At 53.9% G+C, this 24635-nt stretch overlaps 1 protein-coding gene across 3 annotated transcripts in view; it reads left to right on the top strand.

The window, feature by feature from the left end:
- The window catches only part of ARHGAP23 (Rho GTPase activating protein 23), an 82690-nt gene continuing 58055 nt past the window's right edge, over positions 1-24635 (top strand). For 2 of the 3 annotated variants that reach the window (XM_043469895.1, XM_043469886.1), the window contains exon 1: positions 8557-8696. In XM_043469895.1, the coding sequence (XP_043325830.1) occupies positions 8634-8696 (63 nt within the window). In that variant the 5' untranslated portion in view covers positions 8557-8633. Of the gene's footprint in view, positions 119-8556; positions 8697-24635 lie in introns of those variants that run through there. The other variant, XM_043469906.1, reaches the window with a different exon arrangement.

The following is a 24635-nucleotide window of genomic DNA, read 5'->3' as shown; positions in this document are numbered from 1 at the left end:
GGCGGTGGCCGGGTGCGGGTGCGGCAACACCGACTGGGCGCATGGAGGGGCCGCCGCCCACTGCGCCCCACCGGGCTAGCGCGGCGAGGACCGCATAGCTGGCGGCAGCATGGAGCAGGTCAGCGGGTGCGGGGCCCGGGGCTCGGGTGCGAGGGTGGGCGCGCCGAGAAGGAGCGGGGCCCGCCACGGCGGGAGGGGTTTGGGGCTCTGGAGCTCCGGGCGGGGCCAGAGCTCTGGGGAGGGGATAGGGCTGGTGTGACATAGAGCTGGCGCGCGCGCGCGCACACACACACGCACACGCAAGTACTCTCCCACCACTGACACAGAGGGAGGCGCTCACCGAGGGCTCACACGCTCCCTCGCTCCCCATCCTTCTCCAGAAGGAGAACATTTAGAATCTCCCCTCCCACTCGATAAGGTTCCGGTGCCCCCTTCCAGGATCCTAGCAAGCTCTGCATAATAAGGAGTGGCAGAGAAGGGGGTGGCTCTCCCAGGGCATGTAACTACCGCTGACCCTCCCGACCTTGTCCCCTCCCCACAGTGGGACCTCGCGATACAACCATCCCCTCCCCCCTTGCACATCAAGGGGCTTCTCCCTGCCAGGCTCCCCCTCCAGTCCCAGTTACAGCAGCTGCAGCAGCTGCTGCCACCATTTCACGGCAGTGAAAAGATGGGGTGGGCTGGGCAGCTTGTCCGCATGCCCCCCAGATACAGACAAGCCACCCCAGCCAGGCCCTGGGTGGCTTCCTTTCACCCAGTCTCCATCAGAAGGGTCCTGGTGATGGCCCCCTTAGGTCAGAGCACCTCACTCCCTCCACAGAGCTCAGTAAATCCTGAACAAGAGGGGCTGGTCCCCTTAAGTGAGTGGGAGGGGGCCCTCTATCCTGACTTGCTGCCCCCAATTCTAAGAGGGGCAGCATCCTGAGGTGGGCTGGAGGGAGGGGGCTGCCTTGCTCCCTTCCTGGTCACAACTCAGTGAGAGGTCTTGGGGTAGGGTCTGGAGTGGAAAGGTTTTCTGTTCCTGCATGTGCCTTTCCATGTCCACACTCGCAGGCTCAGCTTAAAGCTGTATCCGGGGCCTGGGCTCTGAGACCCCTCCCCTGTGTGGCAGAGGGGCTCTTGGGTTGCCTGTGACGGTGGTGAGAAGGGGCGTGGAGGGGTGGAGGGTGAGGAGTCAGGGGATGGGGTGATCCTCAGTTCTGGGGGCTGGAGGGAGGCTCTGAGGAGTCATGAAGGGCTCTCGGCATCTTCCCTGGGCTGGGTGTTATGTGTGGAGAGGGTTGGGGGCAGGTCTAGTCCCCAGGCCTGCTGGGTATCTTGGCTGTTAATTTAAATGGCCCTTGGCAGCTCCCTGGAGCACCAGGCCTGGCAGGGGTCCATTCGTCATTCTCTGCTGTTGTCTTTACTGACTCTACCTTCAACTCCACTCTGAGCAGAAAAAAGCAGGGGTGGGGGGACAGGACTAAGTGCGCCTGCATTGCTCACGTTAAAACAGTTAAATTTATGTTATGTGAATTTCATCTCCATTTCTTTTTTTTTTTAAAGAAAGGAGAGGTAGGACTAGGGAACACCACTGCTTTCTGCCTGGTGGACCCTAAACACATCTCAGTGGGCCTGTAGCTCAGTCTGAGCTGCTCCTCCATTTGCCTTTTGTACTTCTTCTGGGGGTCAGGTGCTTTCCATTCCCAGAGGCAGAGCCTGGCTCTCCTGTGCCCTGGCATTGTGGAAGGGAGGACAGAACACGGAGGAGAGTCAGGACATCAAAGGGGCACTGGGAGCCCTTGGACATCTGTCCTCTCCGGGCTGCCATGAAATCCCTACCAGCTGTGCTGAACGGTGGCTTTCGAGTCCTTTCTAGGTGTCCTAAAACAGCCCTGTTGAGAAGCACAGCAGGCAGCCTGTCCCCTAGATGGTGACACGCCCTCCTCCCCACAGCCCACAAGGGGACTCTGCCGATCAACACAGCCGTGGAGGTGCCCACGCTGATGTCAGCGCCTGGAGGCAGCCGCGGCCCTGCCAGCCCTGTGGGTGTCGCCAGCTTCCTGAATGTGTCAGAAGCATGGGGTGTATGGGGTGCTTCTGAAATCAGAGCTTCTTTCACCACCCCAGGGGAAGCTCCTATTTTAAGTTTCCCATGTGCGGAGCCCTCTTGTAAAGCAAAGAATCCTTTTATAGTGCAAGGACCGCCCTGATGTGTCTGTTTGGTATGTGTGGATTTTGGCATGGAGGGTTTCCTTAAAGGGGAGCATGCCTGGAATCTCTCACAGGGGTTGGAATGGCCGGGTGGAGTGAGTGCCAGGACAGAGGGGTTTGCCCCCTGTGGTCCGTGCCCTGCCCCGCTTTTTTTCTCCATTTAATTCCCCTCACTCCCTCCCTGGGCTGGCTCGGCGCCAGACAGAGGAGAGGGGAGCAGCTGCCGGGGATTTCCAGAGCTTCCAGGGGGAGGTGGGAGCCACCCCCCCCACCTCCTTTCGCTCCCCTCCGTTCCTCTCCTCCCGCCATCTCTTCCTACTCCTACATTCCCCTCCTCTCTCCTCTTCTCACCACCCCTCATCCTCCCAGAAGGGCAGAGAGACTGGGAGGAGATGGAGCAAATCCTGCTCCATGCAGGGGTGTGCATGGGCCAGGTAGTGTGAGGCAGGGTCCAGGTGGCCTGTGGCAGAAGTGATGCAGGCCAGTTGCTGGCAGCAGTTAAAAGCCCTCACCTAGAACCATGAATTTAGCATCCTGGAGCTAAAAGGGACAACCTGGCCTAGCTCCTCCCAGAGGTATCGCACTTGGTAGAAAGAGTAAGGGTTCAGTGTCAGACTTCAGCAAATTATTTATCCTCTCTGAGCCCGTTTCTTCATTATAGAGTGAAACTAATAATACCTACCTTATAGTGTTGTCATGGGGAGTCATGTTAGTAAAGAAATAATATTTGCAAAGAGCTTTGCACATAGTAGGTGCTCAACATACTTTAACTCCATTCCTCTCCATCTTGGTGTTTTCAGGCCCCTGCTAGGTGATGTCACAGTCTTCATCAGTTGTCACTTAGCCTTGCACACACACTCATACACACATAGTTCTCACACAGTGGAGAGCCTGTGGGGCCGAGACCCCAGCCCAGGGCCAAACTATGACATAAGTTTTCCAACAAGATTCCCCGGTGAGGTGCTGCCAGTTGAGAGTGGCAGGTGTGGGCGTCTTTTGTCCACCCCCGACCTGATGACCTGACACTAGGGTTCACGGAGTGTGGCTTGCTTGACCTACTGCTGGCCCAGGGAAGCAGCCACCTCTCTCTCCACCAGGGTCAGAGGTCCAGAAATTGCTGGACTGGGGCCCTAGCTGTTTGGCAGGTTGCCAATGCCTCTCAGCCTTTGCCTGGCCAGAGGGCTGTACCTCTCTCCTCAGGGAGTTTCAGATAATGGGATCCCTCTGGTCCAGGATTCCTCAGGGACCTGGCAGCAGGGATGAGGGTGAGGACTGGCATGGTCCTCTCGAGTGGACTGAGGCCCTACCCTACCCTGTTCAAGGGGCTTGATGAGGTCTGAGGTCTCCTCTCTGGGATGCCTGGGGCTCTGCCAGAGCTGGGCCCCCCACCCTTCCCCAGCCTCAGCCTTCAGGCCTCCTTTTCCTGCCACCTGTCTGTTACCAGCCTTCGAGGTCTAAGGCAAACACTCCCTCCCAAGGCCCCTGCCTTCTCCCCTCGTTATGGAAGCCTCCCTCTTTTTTTGTCCAGTGCTCTGTTTGTAGCACCATCCCAGCACCATCCCAGTCACCTTTGCTGTGCTTGTTGCTCTGCCTGGAAAATGAGCTCTTTGAGGACAAACACATCACCTGGTTCATTCCCCACACAGCAGTTTGCATGTAGTCAAAGCTCAATAAATGTCTTTGAACTTGACCGGACTGGGCCACCGCCTTCTTTTTTTTAATTAATGTTTTTATTTATTTGGCTGTGCCAGGATCTTCATTGCGGCATGCAGGATCTTTAGTTGTGGTATGCAGACTTTTAATTTGTGGCATGAGGGATCTATTAATAGTTCCCCCATCAGTGATTGAACCTGGACCCCTTGCATTGGGAGCTCAGAGTCTTAGCCACTGGACCACCAGGGAAGTCCTATGGGCCACCACCTTCTTTGGAGATTAAAATTCTTCTTTGGAGAAAACCTGGGGGCTGAAAGCCAGAGGAACAGGTCAGGTCTCTCTTCAGCCCGTCCCTCCAGTCCTGCCCTCCTGCCCTTCTCCACCAGGGGGTGCTCTCTCCCCTTCCGTGGAAAGGCCGGAAGCTGTAGCCAGGTGTATGCTTGGTCATCACCCCTATAACCCCTGCGACCATAGCCCCTATGGTCATCACCCCTATAGTCTTCCACTCATTGCTTCGATTCTTTATCAAATGTGAGCTCTCCATTGGAGACTGGTGGAGAAGTCCTATTGTTTTCGTCTACAGAGGGTGAAACTAAGGCTCAGAGTATGTACTTTTCCTCAAAGACATTCAGCTACTATGTGGGCAGGATGGGAACTTGAATGTGCTCTTGGTTTGGGGCTCCTTGATGACACCATAAAACCCCTCAATGGCTCCTAGGCCGGCCTGATTCTGGCCCTGGAATGCTCTGGTCTGGGGCTTCCCTGACTTCCCCCCACACTCCTCTCCTAGCCCTACCTGGGTCTGGGGAAGGCAGGTTCTTCCACTGGCAGGACGCTGGGTTCCTTTTCCTCTGTTCCACTTATCACAGCCTCAGGCTGTCTCTCCCTTGGCTCCTGCTCCCCAACCAAAAAGTCTGCTCAAGTGTCCCCCCCCCGCCCCGGAATTGGAGCTGTGCCTCAACCCCACTCACCTGTGCTGTCCCCCATCCCTTCCTGCTAACTCTCTCAGTGGCCCAATTCCATTTCTTCACACTTGATGCTCTTCCTCACTGCACAGTCTGGCCTCCGCCCCGCCTGTCCCCTGCTCGAAGACACAGTGTCACTTCCTCCAGCTCTCTCTCCTCAGTCCTCCTTGCTGCCTCTTCCTTCCTGCCTGCCCTGAAAGGTGGGTGCTCCTCGGGTCCCATCCCACATCTCATCTCCTCTCTGCAGTGTCCCTGGAGAATCCGAACCCCACTCCTGATCCACGAATAACTTCCAAAGCCACGTCTCTAGCTCAGGCCTCTCTTCAGGGAGAAGAATCCAGGGTTCAAGCTGCCAATCACTACCCCACCTGCAGCACAGCCTGTATGTTAAGTGTGTGGACTTGAGCCCAAATGGTGTGTGTTATCACCCAGTTGTGTCTGGCTGTTGTGACACCATGGACTGTAGCCTACCAGGCTCCTCTGTCCATGGAATTCTCCAGGCAAGAATATTGGAGTGGGGAGCCCAAATGCCTGGGTTCAAATCCTGGGTGGCCTCGGGTAAGATGCTGAAGCTCTCTGGGCCTCAGCTTCCTTATCTGTAAATGAAGATTATAATACCTATTTCATAGACCCTTTATAAGGCTGAATTGGAATAATATATACAAAGGATTACTTAGCCCACTGCCTGGCATGTCCCCTCTCCCTGAGAACATTCTGGACAACTAATATCTCATATTCTGAGCCATAAAACTTGGAGTTGTTCTGAGTGTAATGAAGGTCTCTCAGTCATGTCCGACTCTTTGGGACCGCATGGACTTTACAGTCCATGGAATTCTCCAGGTGAGAATACTGGAGTGGGTAGCCGTTCCCTTCTCCAGGGGATCTTCCTGACCCAGGGATCAAACCCAGGTCTCCTGCATTGCAGGTGGATTCTTTACCAGCTGAGCCACAAGGGGAGCCCATTGGGAGTTGTTCTAGACTCTTCCATTTCCTTTCCATAATACCTAGTTGGTTAACAAGATCTGGGGGCGTCTGATGATTGGTGTCCCCGCCCAGGTGTAGGACCCTCCCATCTGATCCCTCACCCCTGGCTCCTTACTGCCCTCCCCCACCTCTGTTCTTTCCCACATCATACTACAGTGGCCCTGGCACATCCCTGCCGCAAGCTAGGCTGGAATCTAAATGCCTCAGGCCCAGTCACTCCACGGTGACATCCCCACCCACATTTCCTTCCTCATCCCTCCGTGCTTCCTGCCCATGATACTTCCACTTGGCTCCAGCCACACTGCTGGAGTCTGCTTTCTCCTGCCTCCCTGCTTTTGTCCACGATCTTCTTTCTTCCCATGGCCCACCCCACCCTGTCCCATCCATGACACCCTCCAAAGATCATGGCCACTTGCTTCTGGAAGTCTTCCTCTGCTTCTGCAGCCTTCCATGGCTCCTCTCCTGGGATCTCACACTAGAGTCAGGATTGGTAAGACCAGGACTCCTAAAGGGAAGGAGCTAAGCCTTATCTCTTATCCCCAGGGGCCACCTCCACTCTCCTACCCCAGGGTATATTAGGACTCCCAATAAACATTTGTGAAGGAAAGAAGCTGAGTGGGCTTAGAGAGGAATTTAGAAAGGGAAGAATATAAAGAGGGTCCTCAGTGAGGGGCACCCTCCATCCCATGTTGGACTTTATTGCCCTTTTCCCCAGAGAGTGTGCCAGGAATAGAGTGGATTCCGGGGTGGATGGTGGGATGCAGGTAATGGGATACAGATGTCAGAGGGGATGGGGAACCGAGGTGAAAAGGAAAGATGAGAGAGATGCTAGAGAAGATGGATGGGGGAGGGCAGGACAGGATGGGGGTGCAGGTCAAGGTGCAGGAAGAGGTGGGAAGGGCAGCAGGGTGGGGGAAGAGTGCACTTTCTGGGAAGTGGGAGAGGGTGGGGGAGGTGAGCGCAGTGCATTGTGGAGGGAGGAATTGCCTGCCGGCCAGTGTGAGCTCATTTCCTCTCACCGCCTCCTGCAGTGTCTGAGGGCATGAGGCTCTGGAAAAAGTGAGCCAGGGGCACCCCAGGGGCCACCCTCCCCGCTTCCCCACACCCTCAGTCCAGTCTGGATCTCAGATGTCACTGCTTCCCCCCCGTACACAGACAACAGATTTGTTTTGAGAGGAAAGAACCCCTGAGCCAGCCTTGGACCGTTGGAGCTTCAGGGCAGAAAGTCAGACAGAGGGACCTGGTTGAAGACTAAGCAAGAAAATACAGGCGGTGTGATGGGTTACAGTTAGATAGCAGGAAAGACTTCTCAGAAGTGGGGCATAATTCCGGCTGCATATGACCTTGATGAAGAGAGGTGAGGAAGGAAGAGGAGTCATTAACTGACCCTCCATCATTACAAAAGCATCCTTTTCTACTGACTTCCAGAGAATTTGATAATAATAAATAAAACATAAAGACTTAACAAGTCAACATCTCCTTCCTCAGGCTTATAGGAGTAGGGATGGTCTAGATGGTGTCTGGACAACACTGTCCCCTATAGGGTCTGAGTTCTTGATCCTGAGGGTCTAGGACTTGAGACTGATTAGCTCTCAGGAGTCAGGGTAGTGGTGGTAAAGCAAATAGGTTTTATGAGGCTCGTTGCCCCAGAGAGAGTGGGCCACTTCAGCAGGCAGAGTTGGCTTTCCTGCTTTCATTGCCTTCTTCATCCAAATCATATTCCTATTTATCTGTGACCTCTGCCTTCCTTTCTTCACAATTTGGTTGAAGGAATACAGGAGTCCTTTAGAACTACAAGAAGGCAAGGAAAAGAGGTAAGCATAGAATGTTAAAAAAAGGAGGTAGGAAGGATGTTGTTAGACAGCAGAAAGAACTTTCTAACAGAAACTAAAGCCTGAGAGACTCTCCCTTCCAGGGTCATCAGGGGATGGGCTGCTTGGGGGCAGGGAAATGAGAAATGGACTCAGGACCCTGGTTTGTTCCTTGGGCCCAGCTCAGAATGAGGCTGGGAAAGGAGGCTGTGGGAGCTTGTGACTGGGAAGCCTGGAGGGTCTCTGCTTTTATTGTCACCCACTGCAGAGTGGGTCTGTGAGCTGTCTAAAGGCGTGAGCCACACACTGGCTGGGTGGGGGTCTGAAGGTCTGCTTCTCTCTCACAGCTTCCTCTCCCCTGACTGCATGAGCTGAGACTGGGAAGGGAGTCCTAGATTGAGGAGCATAAAAACTCCTGAAAGCTCCCCTGTTACCCTCCCCCATCCCCCATCTCTGCCCTTGTCTCAACTGCCATGAGTCTCTGAATGGAAGGCTCCCTAAGTCTTTTTTCTGTCTCTCCCTCTCTTCCAACCTGAGTCTCTTCATCTTTGTCTCTCATTTTCTCTGCCTCTCTCTGTCTCTATCTTGTCTCAGCCTCTCTCCTGCTTTCTGAGTCTCTCCGTCTCTGTTTCTGATCATCTCTGTCTGGCTTTGTTTCTCTCTGCTTCCCTTTCCGTTTCTTCTCCCTCCCTCCCTCCCTCTCTAGGTGCTAATCTTGTGTTCTGTGCCCGTATCCTCTTTGCTTGGCCAGCCTGGATCATCGTCTTTTCTGGGCTGGGCCAGCCCAAACTGTCTCCCTGAGACCGCTCTCTCCCGCTGGCTGTCAGCGCCAACCCCTACCTCAGCCCTCCCGTACGCATCTGTAACCCAGCAAGAGGCAGAGGGTGCGCCCTGTCCGGAGCGCAGGGGGCGGAGCGAAGAGACGCCCCACCCTCCGCGTTCGACCCCGCCCCTCGGCCCCGCCCCTCCCGGGTCCCTGCCTGCGCCCCCAGCAGTGCCCTGGCCACAGAGCCGCCCCTGCAGCCCGATGAATGGAGTCGCCTTCTGCCTGGTCGGGATCCCGCCTCGCCCGGAGCCCCGGCCCCCCAAGGTGAGGGCGCTGATCCAGGAAAGGGGGCGGATCCAGGCGCTGCCGGGGAGGTAGCAGCAGGGCCGGGGTCGCGGCGTCCCCGCTCCGTGGGCACAGCCTGGGGCACACGGCGCGGGCACCGCGAGGCACGGCCGCAGGGGACATCCGCTGGTGGTCGGGAAGGGGGCTGGAGCGGGAGCTGCCCTGGGCAAAGGACGGGAAGGAGGAAGGTAGTCAGGGGGTCGGGACGCGCTCCGGGCTGCCAGGGCCAGGGGCACCGACCCGGGCAGCGGTGCCAGGCCCCCGGCGGCCGGGCAGCGAGGGCGGGAGGCCCGCGCCTTTTGTCCGGGTTTTTCAGGCGGGGCGCCTGCCGCCGTTTCCTCTGCCCAAGTTTTCGTTTTCCGTTGGCGAGGCCCCGGCACAGCTGGAGGGAGAGGGAGTGGGGGAGGGGGTTCCCAGAGCGGGATGTCCTTGGCCACTGTGGCTGGACACCCCCTCCGTGGGCCACACTCCCCTCCTGCCGGGCCGGACCACCCGACAAGCTGCCTGGCGCAGGTCCTCCGCCCCACTGGGTCCTGGGGAAGAGAAACAGGGCCGGGACCCCCGGTCCTTCAGGCGCAACTGCCCTCCCTTCTGCCCTCTCAGGCTGTCTGTGGGTGGGTCTGGGCACGGGGTGCCAGGGGCATTACTCAGCGCTGGACTGCTTTGCTTGGGTTCTTTCATCTGCCAGCTGCTGAGGCTGGGGAGGGGCCAGCAGGGGCCTTCGGGGCTCCACTGGGGCCATCCCTCTCCCTACCTCTGAGCCTGACTGCCCAGTTCTGCTGGAGCACCACCCCAAAACACAATTCCCCTCTTTCCAAGCTGAAGAGTTGAATACTGTTGGAGCTGGGGAAAAAGTTCTCTGGGGGGTCCAGGTTGGGATCAAGGCCTGGGCCGAGGTCTCTTGCTCTTTTATCCAGGCTGGAAGATTTAGGGCTATTCCTTCCCAACCATCCGCTCAGTGTTGAGCAGGGGTCTGGTGCTTTGGAATCTCTAAGCCTGGTGTGTTCCTCAGGAGCTGGATGTGTGCACAGTTCTCCCTTAATCTGCATCTCTATCCCAGACTCCCCCTCTACCTTTCAGCTAAAAGTGTTTCCTAATTACAAACTTGAATTTCAGGATGGACAGGGGATGGAAGTGGAGGTCATTATCCTTGAGTTCCTTGGATCGCCCCCTCCACACACACTCCACCACCTACTTCATCCCCACCCCCCCTACTATCTCCACCCCCAGCCCCACCCTGTGGCTCTGCTGGGGGTGGACGGCATTTGATCCCCTGGGGTTCTCCCCCTCTGCCAGGGCAACAACCCCATTCCTCAGAGTGGCCGCTGTCACTGGGATGCACTCATTGGCATGCAGTTTGAATCTCAGTTACATAACCAGTCATCTCACCTCCAAACACAGGCCAAAGGCTCCCAGCCCCAGACTCTTCTACTTGCTCAGAAAGTGTTTGGGTCCACCCTAGGTTTCAATGCATAAATCCTTCAGTGCTGGATATGAAGGCCTCAAAAGCCAAGCCCTGGGAGCAGGTAGGGTGGATATTAGCGGCTGAGACTATACAACAATGGTGCTGAATCTTCTGATGGGAGTCACGGCACAAGATGAAACTCTGAGGAGGGGGTAGTATTAGGAAGGTGGCTTTGGGACACCATGAAGAATGGGGCAGGCTTTTGAGGATCTCAGCTCAAGCAGAAAGGGACTGGACCCTGGGAATAGGCCCTGTGTTTAGGCAGCCTGCATGGGGACCTCTGTGCCCCTGCCTCAGGCCAGCTCTGAGCTCATGGGCCAGGCAAGCAGGAGGCCTGACTGGCCCTCCATGGGTGCAGCATTTTGACCTAGAGCGGGGGATGAGGGAGGGTGCTGGAGAACAGAGAGTGCAGGAGTGGGCAGAGGCATTTATTGCTTCATCGTGTATTGCAGGGATACTTAAGGACTTCATGATGTATCAGATTAAAAGAGAGTCTACAAAGGAGAATGGAATAAGTTACCAAATGAAGGACTGCAGTTAGCTCTTTGGGAGAACTTCTAGGGAGAAGTTTATAAGCTGTAGCATCCCAGTCTATCCTGGAGCATCATGCAGGGAAATTTCCTCTGGTGTAGTGGGCTAGGTAGATTCCTATGATGTTGGATTCCAGTGTAAAAATCTGGACAGATTCATGGGAGATGCAAATATACTCAAATGAGCATATACATTAGTGCCTGAAAAAAATGTGTTGTAAGGATGCGGAGTTGCTTTAATAGTAGAGCTGATAGCTAAGACATAGATAGCAATTTCTCTGGGCCAGGATTTATATGTTACCTCTTTCAGTCCTCACAAAACCACAGTGATGTGGGTACTATTATTTTATTATCCTCAGTTCTCAGTTGAAGACACTGAGGCATAGAGAACCAATAGTTTGGCCAAAATCACATTACTAACCAGTGGCAGAGCCAGGATAGGAACCCAGCAGTCTGGCTTAAGTTCATGATCTCACTCCACTACCCTACGTCTCATGACCTGACTTGTCTGCTGTTACTCCCACCCTGAATCTGGGTCTGTCTTGGATACAGGCCAAGATCAAGGTCAATCTCTTGCTGGATTGGAGCTTGATGGCTTGTCTTTCAGCTGAGACAGAAATGGGGACAAAGATGCCTCAGGACGGCCAAGCCTCAGGTGTCCATCTGTGTTTGGTGGGTGGAGAATTGGCTCATTTACTCCTCCAGCCCCCCATCTCACCCCATGCCAACCCACCGCACTTGGTCCGTGGCTTGGTTCATTGGTGTTTTCCTTCCAAAGGGGCGTCAGCTGTGCTCTGTCTTGCAGGGGTTCAAAGGTGAGATATTGGCTTGGTCAGGGGTTTGGACAAAGCCTGGTTTTAATTATCCTGCTCTCTCTCCCTCCCCAGAGAGAGCCATGAATAGGGCCTGTGGGAGCTGGCTCTGCCTTTCCCCTAGCACCCTCCACCCGCTTCAAACACCCGCCTTTAGATCCAGGCCCCCCTCTTTCATGTGAAATTGTGCCAGCTTGTCAGCAGGGCAGTGCCAGTCAGTACCAGGCTGGCATCTCCTCCTCACTGCCTCAGTGGGACAGCAGTCTGGGGTGGACTCTGGGGCCAGTTGAAATCTCTGTCGGGGTGGAGCTTGTCACCTGTCAGAGTGGGTCAGGACCAGAGGGCCCATCTTGTCCAGCAGTGGGGAGCCTGAGGCCAGAGAGTGGCCAGGGCCAGGCAACCCGAGAGTGGTGGACGTGAACCCAGGGCGTTCTGACTCCCAGGCTCCCGGGCTGTGCCTTTCCCCACACAGTTCTGTCCTGGGCACCCCATTCCAGTGCAGGGTTCCAACACTGGGAGGGAAAAGGGAGGGCAGGGAGGAGCAGGGACGAGTGGACAATGTGTCCTGTTCATCTCTGTGTCCCCAGTGGCCAGCACAGTGCCTGGCACAGAGCGGCCAGCCCTCCATAAATGTTTGTGAAATGCAGGCCGGGGAGCAGCCCCTCCCCTGGACCTCTAGGGTGCTCTGGGCCAGCTCTGCCCAGCATCGGGATGCTTGGTCTACACATCAGTCTCCCTGCCAGACTGGAGTTATTTGAGGGCAAGAAAAATAATCATGGCCACCACTTCCACGGGGGTGCACTGTCCCCATCCCATGTGACGGATGAAGACACTGACACAAAGAATTATATGGCCTCCTGAGGTCACCCAGCTAGTAAGCGGCAGAGCTAGGGAGTTTACCATGCTTATTCCAGGAGCCCCAGAGGTGCTGTGTTTATCTTAGTGTCCACAGAGCCTGGTACACGGCCAGAGCTCTGAGAATGTTTGTTGACTGACTGACTGACGACTGTGTGGAAAAAACCATGGAATCCTGTAGTCTAATCCTTTGGAAGTAACTGGGTTAGAGTCTTGGGAAGGTAGCCTAGAGGTGCATCATCTTATTCTCTGCTTCAGGACTGCCTGAGCCAAAGCTAGAGAGGAAAGGAAAGCTCACCCTGGGGACTTACCTGGAAGTCCAGTGGTTAGGATCCTGCACTCCCGACCCTGGACGGGAGCTAAGATCCTGCAAGTCGTGTGGCATGGCCAAAAAAAACAAAGCTCACCCACACCCTATCACATCTGCTCTCCAAGGCCATTGGGGGCCCCCAGCTTTCTGACTTCTCTCTTGCTCTCATTCCCTCCCTTCCTCCCCCAGAGTTCTAAGGGAGTGGTGCTAAGCAATGGGCAGGTGGGAAAAAGACTACAGGTTGGATTAAAGATATCTGTTCCCTTTTCATCTCTCTGGCCCTGAGATGTTCAGCCCAATGTACCATCTTGGTGGAGGATTCCTTTCCTTTCAAGTTGGAGGGTGGATGGAGTAGCAGGTTTGGGACAGGGGCTGTCACAACTACCAATTCTCCATCTCTCATGGGAAGGGGTGTTGGGTTTCCAGTCACCTCAAGTTGTAAACCTGAAGCCCAAGGCCACCTCCTCCAGCTTCCTCCAGCCTGTGTACCCCTAGTCAGCTGACTTCTTCCCCTTTGACTCCCTCTGTTCCCCAGGGACTGCTTTGAATTAGCATTAAACTGTCACTATCTGCAGGCCACACTTCATCTGCTGACAAAGGCTGGTGGGAGCTAACTAGGAAAAAAGAAGCGTGGGGAGTGTGATCTGCCTTCTAATATAGACAGGCCACGCGGGAGATGAGAGCCCCAGGTCTGGCATGGCCTCTGGTGCACTGGGAGGCACCTTGGGTGTCTGGCCTTGCCTTTAGCCTGAGTGGGTTAAAATTTCAGCTTTACCCCTTATTAACTGTATGACCTTGGCCAACTCACTTAGTTGTTTTTAGTTTCCATTTTCTTTTTTTTTTATTTTCGCTTTCTTATCCCTGAAATAATCCCTCAAAATTGTTGAAAGGATTAAATGAGGTAATACTTTACCAAGTGGCTGACATTTGATAATTGCAACTATTAGCTGAAACTGTTATTAAACAAACAATAATCAGTGGCTAGAAATGAGAATGATACACCTTGGGCTCCATAAAGAGAACCCTTTATGGTTGGAGTAATCGGAAGAGCTGTCCTTGGAGGTAATGAGGCCCCCATCAGTGGAGGTAAGCAAGCACAGGTTGGACTAGAGAGAATTCAGGCATTGGGTGAGGAGTCGACACAGAAAAACCTAAGGACCCTGCTTTGGGATCAGCACTGCATGGTATGAAATTAGAGGAGCAGGTGAGATGTGGTCCCCGCTGTCAGGAACTGGGGAGAAGAGTGAGAGGTTGGCTGCTGTGGTTTGGGCTGTGAGGCACCTCTGATGAAAGGGAATCCTGAAAGGCTGCCTGGAGGAGGCCTGGGAGGATGTATGGTTCTGATGGGTGTGAGAAGCGGCCTGGGCAGGGCTTGGTGACTGAGGGGCAGTGAGGTGTCTGGACCGCGGACTCTGCAGTCAGCCCAAAGCTGCCTCCACATCCTGGCTGCCCAAAGGTATTGGGTGTATGGTGGGGGTGGAAAACAGGTAGTTCCCTGACCTCCCCACCCTCGAGACTTAGCTGGACGAGGGATCAGGACTCCCTGTGGCAAAGAGCCGGGGCCTGTAAGGAGCAGAACTGGGGAAAGAAAGACTTCTCATGCCAGTGCATTTGGGGGCGTCCGGGGGTCGGGGGAACAGTGGGGCCTTTGTCCCCGGCCACCGGGAATCTGGCCCAGCAGCCAGCCCTGGGTCTGGCTGGGCCCTCGGCAGGCAGGTCCTCTTTGAAGTGACCCTTTCAAAGCTCAGCCTGAATCCCTGGGAGGAGAGAACTGGGGCGGAGCACGGGGATGACAGACCCACAGCCAAGGATGGAAACAGACCCGGCGCCGGCCCCTTCGGGCCGGCAGGCTGGTGGGAGGTGTGTGGGCCGGAGGAATGTGGCCAGGCTGGGGGGACATGTGGGAGCCATGTGGAAGGACAGCCGCTCCAGGGTCTTGGCCGCCAAGTAGGGGTTAATTAGGGAAGGACAGAGTTCATTTTGTCCTGGTTTCTGACAGTCCCTAGCTTGATTTCTATCTGACTCTGGGCTCCTAAATCTGCAGCTTCTTCCTTTTTCATTTCCTCAAAGTGTGTGAGAGCTCCTTGGAAAGAGTTGGGTGTAGATGCAGGACTTAGAGGGTGTGTCTAAGAGCCCCCGAAAGGCTGGAAGGGGAGGCTGCAGTGCAGACCCCTGCCCTCCACCTCAGAGTTTCCATCATTCTCTGAAAGAGAGTGAGGGGCCAGGGAGAGCCAACCCCCCAGAGAGGGAACATCTTTGTAAGTTTTAGCTGGATGGATATTAAAGGCCGCCCCCACCTCTGGGCCTAGAGAAAGTCCAAGGCCGAGGGTCTAGAAGCAGAGGGGAGGGGACAGGCAAGAGTGGGAGGAAGAGGGAGGCTGGACGCCAGGTGAGAAGCAGCTTCAGGCTGCTTGCTCAGTCCTGACCCGAGGGGAGTGGACAAGAGCCCATGGTCTCCCCAGCTCTGACCTGCTGTGTTCCGTGAAAGGGAGGAAAGGAAGGGGGGAATGTCTGTTGGTGGGTTGCTTTGGACTGAGCAGTGGACCGCGGAGCCTTCGGAGCCCAGGTGAGACCCCTCCCAGACCCTGAGGCTGTTTTCTGGTTCAGGCCCCTCCTCCCCATCTTCCCCTGGCATCACGCGGCACTCTGTACTTGGGAAGACACTTCTCAAGCTCCCTTTCCTCTTCTGAGGGTGTGGCCCCTGGTTCCTCCCCAAGAGAAGGGGAGGAGGGAGCTGAGCACCAGGCTGTGATGGGGGGTGGGGGGCGGCTGCGGGTGGCCCTGGTACTTTCCTGTATCTTGCACTGGCATCTGAAGGGCTGAGCCGTCATGAGCTCTAATGAAGCCTTGGCTCTGTGCCCCTCTCTGCCCTGCAGCACCTGGTGGGGGTGAGGGGATAAGGGGGCAGCTGAGGTTGGACCCACAGCCCAGGAGGGGATGGCATGTCTCCAAGAGGGGAGAGTGGGAGTCAGGCAACGGGGGTCACACAGCAAGGCCAGGATTGCTGGTGGGATGAGAAATGGGTCCCCCTCCCTGTCCCACTGGGACCTTTTCCTCCTCCAGTGGCTTCCAGGTGCTTAGATCCCCACAGTGCTAGGGAAAGCATTCTCTGAGACTGGGTGTGGCCCAGGGTGCTGAGGACATTCCCAGGCCTGGCTTGCCTGAGAGTGTCCCTCTCCCTAATTTCAGCCTGGGGCAGGAGAAGGACCTGATGCCAAGAACTGGAGGCTCAGTGCCTGGGAAAACCAGGCAGTGGCGAGATCTTAATGCAGACCAGACCGGACTTTGTTCATTTGGTGGCCGTTGCCTGTGCACTGTCTGTGTTCCAGGCTCTCTCTGTGGATGAATATGAAATAGCCCTGCCCTCAAGGGGTTCCTTGTCTGCTTCCCCATCAGCCAAAAGCTCCACTAAGGTTTTATAAGGGGTTCTGAGATGTGCATGTATACTATCCACCAGAGCAGACACCCCTTGCCACCCAAAAAAAATATTACCATGAAAACTGGCCTGATCTAACCAGAGAGACAGACCTATGGTAGATACAAATGATGTCTTCACTACGACATCATTTCGGTGTAAATGTGGTCACAAAAGTGGTGACGGGACTTGAAAGATGGAAACAATGCCACTGGGTAGAATTGCTATAGGGATTGGTTAAAAATCAGTTGGTGATGTGATTAATCTCCTTTCTCTCATCTCCTCTTTCCAAATCTATTGTTGAGAATTCTTTGATGAAGCCTCTTTTGATCAATTTTCAAGGACTGTCATGAAGTGGTTGTACATTTACAAATAACAAGAACCAAGACCCTGAGAGGCTAAATTACTCCACCAAAGGTCATCTGGCATCCAAATTTAAATCTGGGTCTTTCTGAATTCTAAGGCTATTGTGTGTCATGGCTACTTTCCCTGACAAGAAAGAGTCTGGGAGCATAGTCCCCATCCTGGAAAGGTGGACACTTCTCCTTGCTGAGCCTTGAAGTCCAGGTAGGGGCTGGCATAATGAAGGAAAGTTGGTGGATGCAGGCGGCACGATTATGTCCTGCTTCTCTGTGACCCTGCATGCACAGGGGATCCCCCTGTCTCTGAGATTGCTCGTGAGTGGTATGGAGGACCCCAGGGCTCTGTCAATAAACGTGGGCTGAGTCCCTGCCCTGCTAAAGATGCTCCAGCTCTGAAGGGATGAAGTCTTCCCCAAGGAGGTGAGGCTTGCCAAGGCTTGAAAGATGCCTGCTGGGACAAGTGGGGTAGTGAAGAAGGGAGAGAAGGGCATTCTAGCCAGAAGGACCCAGCGTGAGCAAAGACAAGGAGGTATCAAACAGTCTGGCCTCTTATGGGGCCAGTGAGTGCAAGATTGAGAGCAAAGAGAGATTGAGGCTGTCAAGGCCAGTGAGGGCCAGATCCTGGCCCTCTTCTCCATCTCATGGAGGATCCTTCATGCCGTGCTATGGAACTTGACTTGCTCCCATAGATACTGTGGAGCCATGGAGAGGTGTCAGGAAGTGGAGGCAGCAGACCAGGTGAGAGTTGATGAGGGCTGAATGTGGAACTGGAGACGGAGAGGACAGGATGCAAGTGGGGTGTGTCACCCTCCTCCCCTTCCCAGGAACATGCCATACCATCTCTTCCCCTTGACTGATAGAACTTCCTTGCCTTCTTCATTTCACAAACTCCTGTTTATCCTCAATGTCCAGTTCAAATATCCTTCTCTGTAAATCTGCCACACACACACACACACACACACACACACACACACACACACACACGTATCAGCCACCAATTCCTCAAATATACAGGGATTTCCTCCTCTGGGCATTAGACTTTAAGCCCCACGAGGGTAGGGACTTTGTCTTGTTCACCACTCTTATCTTCAGCTTCTAGACCTGGCCAAATTGAATGAATATTGTTGACTGATGAACTGAAAGTTACCATAGTACTTCACACTGCCTGGTAAAAACTACATAATAATAACAATAGGAGTACTGGTTGCAACTGACTTTTATTGAACATTTCAGTGTCAGGCACTGCTGTACTGAGCACTTTATACACATTTATCTCTTTAATGTGTACAACAATAAATAGAGTATCTCTGTTTTATAATGTGTACAATAGGAATAGAGTATCTCTATTTTATAAATGCAGACAGAAGCTCAGAGAGGTTAGTAACTAGTCCAAGGATACACAGCTAGGAAGTGTGACCAAGTTGGGATTCAAAGCCAGATTCTTCTGAATCTTGTTTAGGAATGTTTAAACACTATGCTCTGCGGCCTTTAAATTTTCTCTCATGTCTGTCTCTTCATAAAATCAGGAGCTGTTTTATTAATGAAAAAAAAATCCTTTGTGGACTACTGAACTAAGATTTATCAAAAAACTCCTATGTGCTAGGCATTCCACACTGAGCCCTCTCAGGGACCTCATTCACAGCTGAGGCTTGGAGAGGGAAGAGACTTGACTGGGGTCACACAGCTAGGACCTGATCTTAGGTCTCTTGGACTCCTCGCCCTTGGGGACACCTAGTCAATCATGCCAGAATGAAAGAAAGAGGAGCCAGGCTCTGAGGTTGACTGAATCTTTTGGGGGCACACAAGGGGTTGCTCTGGGTGGGGGACTGAGTCTCCTGCTCCTGGCCCAGTGTGCTCCCCACTTTGGTCATTGATGAGAAAAGGGGAGGCCAGGGTGGGCTCTTGTAATTTTCCAAAAGCCCAGCTGTCAGACATATGAGCTCCAAGGAGGAGAGGCTGACCTGGCCCTGGGGTGAGCAGGGAATGGTATCTCAACGGCAGCACCTTACCAAGGCCTTGACAGAACTGGTTGAAGTGAAGTCACTCAGGCGTGTCCGACTCTTTGCCATCCCATGGACTGTAGCCCACCAGGCTCCTCGGTCCATGGGATTTTCAGGCATGAATACAGGAGTGGGTTGCCATTTCCTTCTCCAGGGCATCTTCCCGACCCAGGGATCGAACCCAGGTCTCCCACATTGTAGGCAGACGCTTTACCGTCTGAGCTACCAGGGAAGCCCTGAACTGGTTGAGAGGTTGCACATATCACTGCGACTCATCCAAGGGGTGACCCGAAGTGCCACTGGGGAACCGCGACGGCCGGGGCAAAAACAAGTGTGAGCAGGGGCCCAGCGCGATGCTAGAGCCCATTCGGAGCACGCTTCCGGAAGGGCAGAGACCCACCAATCAGATAAGCCAACTGCTCTCTATTTGCATTTCATCTGCGTGACCACACCTCTTCGATCCTGCCACTCAGCCTCCGCCCCCAAGCGTGACTCCTTGGCCTCCGCCCCATTTCGGGACCTTATGCAGGGCTGGGCTCGGGGGATGCGGGCGTGAAGGGCCGACCTGGGAGGCCAGCGTGACCGCCCTATTCATAGCTCAGGGGCTGGCGTAGTTCGCATACTTGGCGTTACTCACGTCTGGCTGGTCCGAGGTTGCCACCCTCTGCGCTCCTCCTTCCCACCACTCTTCTTTCCTCTCCTCGAACTTCTCCCTGTGTCTCCTCCGCCACTTTCCATCTCTGTTTTCCTGAAGTCTGGGGGTAGCCGAACCCTCGGGAGGAAACTGAGGCCCAGAGAGGGGGCGTGTCTCTCAGCCGGGCCTCAAGGGAGAAACGTAGTAATGAGGCCTGTGATGAGGTGGCTGAGAGCCTGGACTCTGCCGGCAGACAGACCTGGGCTTGAATCTGAGCTGCTGCTAGCCGTGGTTCCCTGGCAAGTCCCGTAGCTTGCAGTCCGGGAAGCTTTTCAGAAACAGTCAAGCTGAGACCTGGAGGGTAAGGGAGAAGTTAAAGGAAGGTGGGGGAGGGAAAGACAAATGTTAAATTCCAGGGAGCGAGAGCTGTGGGTGTGGTGGGCCAGCACTGAGTGGACAAGGGCTTGGCCAGCTGGGGTAAGGGGTCAGTGGACCCTGTAAAAGAGACGAAGCAGCTTCCATTTTCTCCCTACCCCTGACTCTTTTCGTCCAGCACCCCCACTTTCTGGATCTGGTTCCTACTGAGGAAGGAGTTGGGGTGGGGTTGTACAAGAAGATGGACAAAGATCTGAAGCAGCCTCTGCCCCAGACAGACCTTTCCTGGGAATGGGAGTTTGCCAACCATCCACCCTCTCTGAGGAGAGGCTCACTCATTCCTGAACATTCAGAAACAAGTGTGCTGAGCATCCACGTTGGGCCAGAAGCTGACACGGTCCCAGCCTTCTAGAACCTGCAGCCCCAGGGGGGAGATGTTGGTCAAAATAACCTCATAAATATATAGGCACCATCTCGAGAGTACTGTGAGATCTGACCTGGTCCGGGGGCCAGAGGAGGTGTCTCTGGGGAGTGACTCTTTTGCTGAGAACTGCAGAGTGGGTTGGAACTAATTAGGGTGTGGGTTGATGAGGCAGGGAGGGAGCTGGGGAAGAGGGAACAGCATTCCAGAAACAGCATGTGCAAAGGGCCTGAGGCTGGAAGGGTGCCTAGTCTTCAAAGGAACTGGAGGGAGGCCAGGGTAACCAGAGCACAGAGGAAGGGGGTGTGCTGGGCTTGGAACCCAGAGGCTCATTGCACAGGGCCTGGTGGTCCTCCTATTAAAACAATGCATGCGGACTGTCAGGGGCCAGAGGAGTGATGGAGACTTGAGTAGAGTGGTGGACATGGTGAAGTGGGTGGACTCAGGAGACGTTTGGGAAACAGAGTCCACTCTCGGATGGTGGGATGTAGGGCCGGGGCTATAACCCCTCCCACTTATCGGTTCCCAGGATGCTTCCCAGCAACTTTGTCAGACTGCTATACCTACCTTTGTTTTGTAACTGAAGAAACAAGAAAACCTGTGTGAACTCGAGGACACAGCCAGAAAAGGACTAGAGTCAAAACCGTTGGCCAGTGTGACCCTTTCTCCAGGTCAGCTTTCTCAAGTCTCCTCGCAAGCCTTCTGTCCCATGCCCTTAGGTGCCCTATGGTTTAGCTCAGCACCAGACTGGGTGGGGGGCCCAAGAGGCCAAGGTGGTGTGTGGGTGTGTATCTCACTTATCCTAAGAAGCTGCTCTGCTGTTAAATGAGGTAATGCATGTGAAGTGTGCCTGTCTTATAGCAAGGGCTCAACAAATATTAATTACTGCTGTGGCTGTCACAGTGTCCCCAAGTGCAGAGCCCAGCACCTGATGAGGGGGAGGATCTGGGGCTGAAAGCAATGCCGTCTGTCCCTTCCAGACCACAGAGCCCAGCCCAGAAACCATCGCGGCTCCCTCCTGGGCAGAAGCCAGGGGAGGTTGTTTGTCCCTGCAGAGCCACCGTCCCCTCCACCCTTCCAGCTGCCTCGGGGGCAGCATGGGCTGGATTAGGGAGAGGTTCAGCTCTTATGCTGGGCGCTGGGCGTAGGATGACCTGGTTGAGCAGGACCTGGGCTGAGGGGGTGGGTGGTTTCAGGGGTGGAGCTGAGAACCTCTCCCTGTAGGGAGCCCCATGTGCCCTTGGGGAGACTTTCAGAATCTGCTGAGACCTGCCCTGGGAGGGGATGTGGTCTCAGCTTGACTTGGACTGAGTGCTCCCCTGAAAGAAACCAGTGGGTGCACCTGTTGTCTGCCCAGGTGGTCAGACAACGGGAAGAACTTCTGGAGAGAGGTGTGGGGGACCACAGGAAGAGCCACGCCCAGGGTTCTCTCCCAGTCTCCTCTGAAATGAGCTTTTCAGTGTGGAGTCATAGAACGGATATGATGACTTTGGGGAAGAGTCATTGCAGGCATCCTCTGGCCTTCAGGAATGGCTGCCCCTAACACGATCTGGTCTGAGAAAGGGCTCTGGCCTCTCTCCAGGCCTCCTTGGCCAACCAAAGCGAGACCCTTCCTAAGGGTCCACAGTCTCTCTGTCCTTCTGCTTCTCTGTCTGACCCTGGGGAGTCTGACCCTGGGGCCTGGTTAGGGGCCTGGACAATGCAACGGGCAAGGGGAGTGTGGGGAGTGAGCGCACCCTGCCCACTCTGGGCTGCGAAAGGAGATAAGTGTGCCAGACCTGGGCCAGCAGGGGGCTCTGCCGCATGCGGGACCTGCCTGCGTCTCTGCCAAGTCTGCATCCTTCAGCGTGCAGGCGTGGTTTTCTTGGAGTGTGTGCCTGAGAGAGCATGGGAGAACAGGGATTTGCCTCTCTGTGCACACCCTGGTGTGTGTGTACATGTTACAAGTGTGTAACCATATGTATGTAGGTTTGGGAAAGACGTGTGTGTTGACGGGAGGGTCGGACCTCAGGGGATCAGGAGCCCCATACTCAGCCTGACTTTGCTAGAAAAGCTGTTCCAAGGTCCTGGCACCTTGGAATGTGGCATTTCAAGACATCGCATCCGTATGTCTGGCCTCCGATCGATGGTAAGTGAAAGCGTTAGTTGCTTAGTTGTGTACAATTCTTTGTGACACTGTGGACTATAGCCCGCCAGGCTCCTCTGTCCATGGAATTCTCCAGGCAAGAATACTGGAGTGGGTTGCGATTTCCTTCTCCAATGGATCTTCCCAACCCAGGGATCGAACCTGGCTCCCCCGTATTGCAGGTAGATTCTTTACCGTCTGAGCCACCAGTGAGGCCTGATATATGGTAGGTCCTCATCAACGCCAAGGATCTATTGTGTGCGAGGTTCAGACTCCCCTGGGCCTGAGAACTCCCCCTGCACGGGGACTACTAGGGCCCCAGAGATGACAATGGGGGTTCTGAGAGGACACAATGGAAAGGGATGGGAGGGAAAGGTTCTCCCCGCAAGAGGTGCCCAGCTGTCCTAGGCATCCACTGTGGGCAGGGCCTGCTCCTGGGCCCCACTGGAGGACCCGTTCATTTGTTCTATTTTCTTTCAACAATATATATATATTTAATTTGAATTCTGACTTTGCCATTTTCTTGGTGTGTGCTAAAATATAGGCAGCTCAAAATTGATCATTTTTAAGTGTACGGTTCAGTGGCATTAAATCCATCCACATCGTTGTGCAACCGTCACCACCACAAACCTCCAGAACCTTTTCATCTTCCCAAACTGAAACTCTGTACCCACTAAATGATAACTTACAGTCCCCTTTCCCCCAGCCCTTGGTAGTCACCATTCTATTTCCTGCCTCTGTGAATCTAGGTATCTCATATAAGCAGAATCATACAATATTTGTCTTTCTTTTTTAAAGCAGTGTTGTCTCTCTCTCACTTTTTTTTTTTTTTTTTTTTTTTTTTTTTTTTACTTTTTGACCATACCACATGGCATGTGGGATCTTAGTTCCCAGAGCAGGGATCACATCCGTGCCCCTTGCAGTGAAAGCGTGGAGCCCTAACCGCTGGATCACCAGGGAAGCTCCAATACTGGTCTTTTTGATCTGGCTTATTTCACTTAGCATAATGTCTTCACAGACCGGGTTATTGTAGCTCAGATGGTAAAGAATCTGCATACAAAGTAGGAGACCCTGGTTCCATCCGGGGTGGGGAAGACCCCCTAGAGAAGAAAGTGGCAACTTACTCCAGTGTTCTTGCCTGGAGAATTCCATTGACAGAGAAGCCTGGTGGACTACAGTCCATGGGGTCACAGACACGATTGAGTGACTTTCACTTTCAATTCACAATGTCTTCACAGATCATCCATATTGTGGCATATGTCAGAATTTAAGACAATAAAATTCCATTGTGTGTATCTATATATATATATATATATATATATACATATATATATATATATCACATTTTGTTTATCCAGTTCATCTATAATGGGTTGTTTCCACCTTTCCATAAAGGGAATCTTTATGAAATATGCTGCTGTGAACATCATTGTACAAATTTTGAGTCCCTGCTTTCACTTCTTTTGGGTACACGGCCAGATGTGGAATTGTTGGGTCATATCGTAATTCTATGTTTAATTTTTTTTAGTAACCACCATATTGTTTTCTACTATTTTAAAAATTGGAATATAATTGCTTTACAATGTGTCGATCTTTGATGAACAATAACGGAAGTCAGGCATACAGCCCCTTCCTCTTGAGCCTCCCTCCCACCGCCCCCATCCCATGCCTCTGGGTCATCACAGAGCACTGGACCTGGGCTGCCTGTGTTTTACAGCAGCTTCCTGCTAGCTATCTGTTTGACACACGGTAGTGTCAATGCCACCCTCTCAATTCATCCCCTCCTCTACTTCACCTTCTATGTCCACAAGTCCGGGCTCTGCAAATGCAAATAAACCATTTTGCATTCCTACCAGCAAAGGGAATTTGCTGGTGGAATCCAGCAAAAGGAATCCCACCACAAGAGTTTGAATTTCTCCACATTCTCACCATCGGCAAATACTTTTTCAGAGCCTACTACAGACAAAGCACTCTAGCCATACAAATACATTTCTGAAAACGTAGTTTCCTTAGGAAACTCTCAATCTTGTGAGAGAGACTCAGGCCAGGCCCTGGAACACTGTCCAATCTGAGGGAAGGACGCAGGGCTTGACTGCTGAGAAGAGACTCTGGACTAACATGGGGCAGAACAACAACAAGCCTGCTCTCAAGGAGCCCAATCTGATGGAGAAAGCATGGCTTCTTCCTTCTGACGAGTCTCCAGACAGACCCTGAGACCAGAATGGCTACCGAAAGGGCATGCCCTGAGACAGTCGAGGGGCTGCTGAGTGAAGTAAATCAGGGGTTGAGAGGGCCCGTGGGGCGCCGTGGCCCACGCCGGGGCCACGGTTGCCTGGGCGATGGCCCTGCTGTTTACTTTGTGGCTGGCTCCAGACTCACCCTGCTCTGTAAGTGCTCATTTCCCACCATGAGGAAAGACCCCTCCCTCTGGTGTCCCTAAGGAGGGAGCTGACTGTCCTGCTGGGAGGAGGCCCTGCCAGCCTGGCATCTTCACCATGCTCCTTGTCTGCTGGGAGCAGGCTCACTGCTGGGGTCTCGTGTTGGCCGCCCCTTCCTCATTCCCAAAGGGCCTACAGACAAGGCTCAGGGCCTGAGGAAGTTCTGCTACAAAAGT

This window comes from Cervus canadensis, chromosome 1, assembly GCF_019320065.1.
Source record: "Cervus canadensis isolate Bull #8, Minnesota chromosome 1, ASM1932006v1, whole genome shotgun sequence".
Classification (NCBI taxonomy): Eukaryota; Metazoa; Chordata; class Mammalia; order Artiodactyla; family Cervidae; genus Cervus; species Cervus canadensis.
Note: the sequence above shows the minus strand (reverse complement) of the source record. Positions and strands in the feature narration are given on the sequence as shown.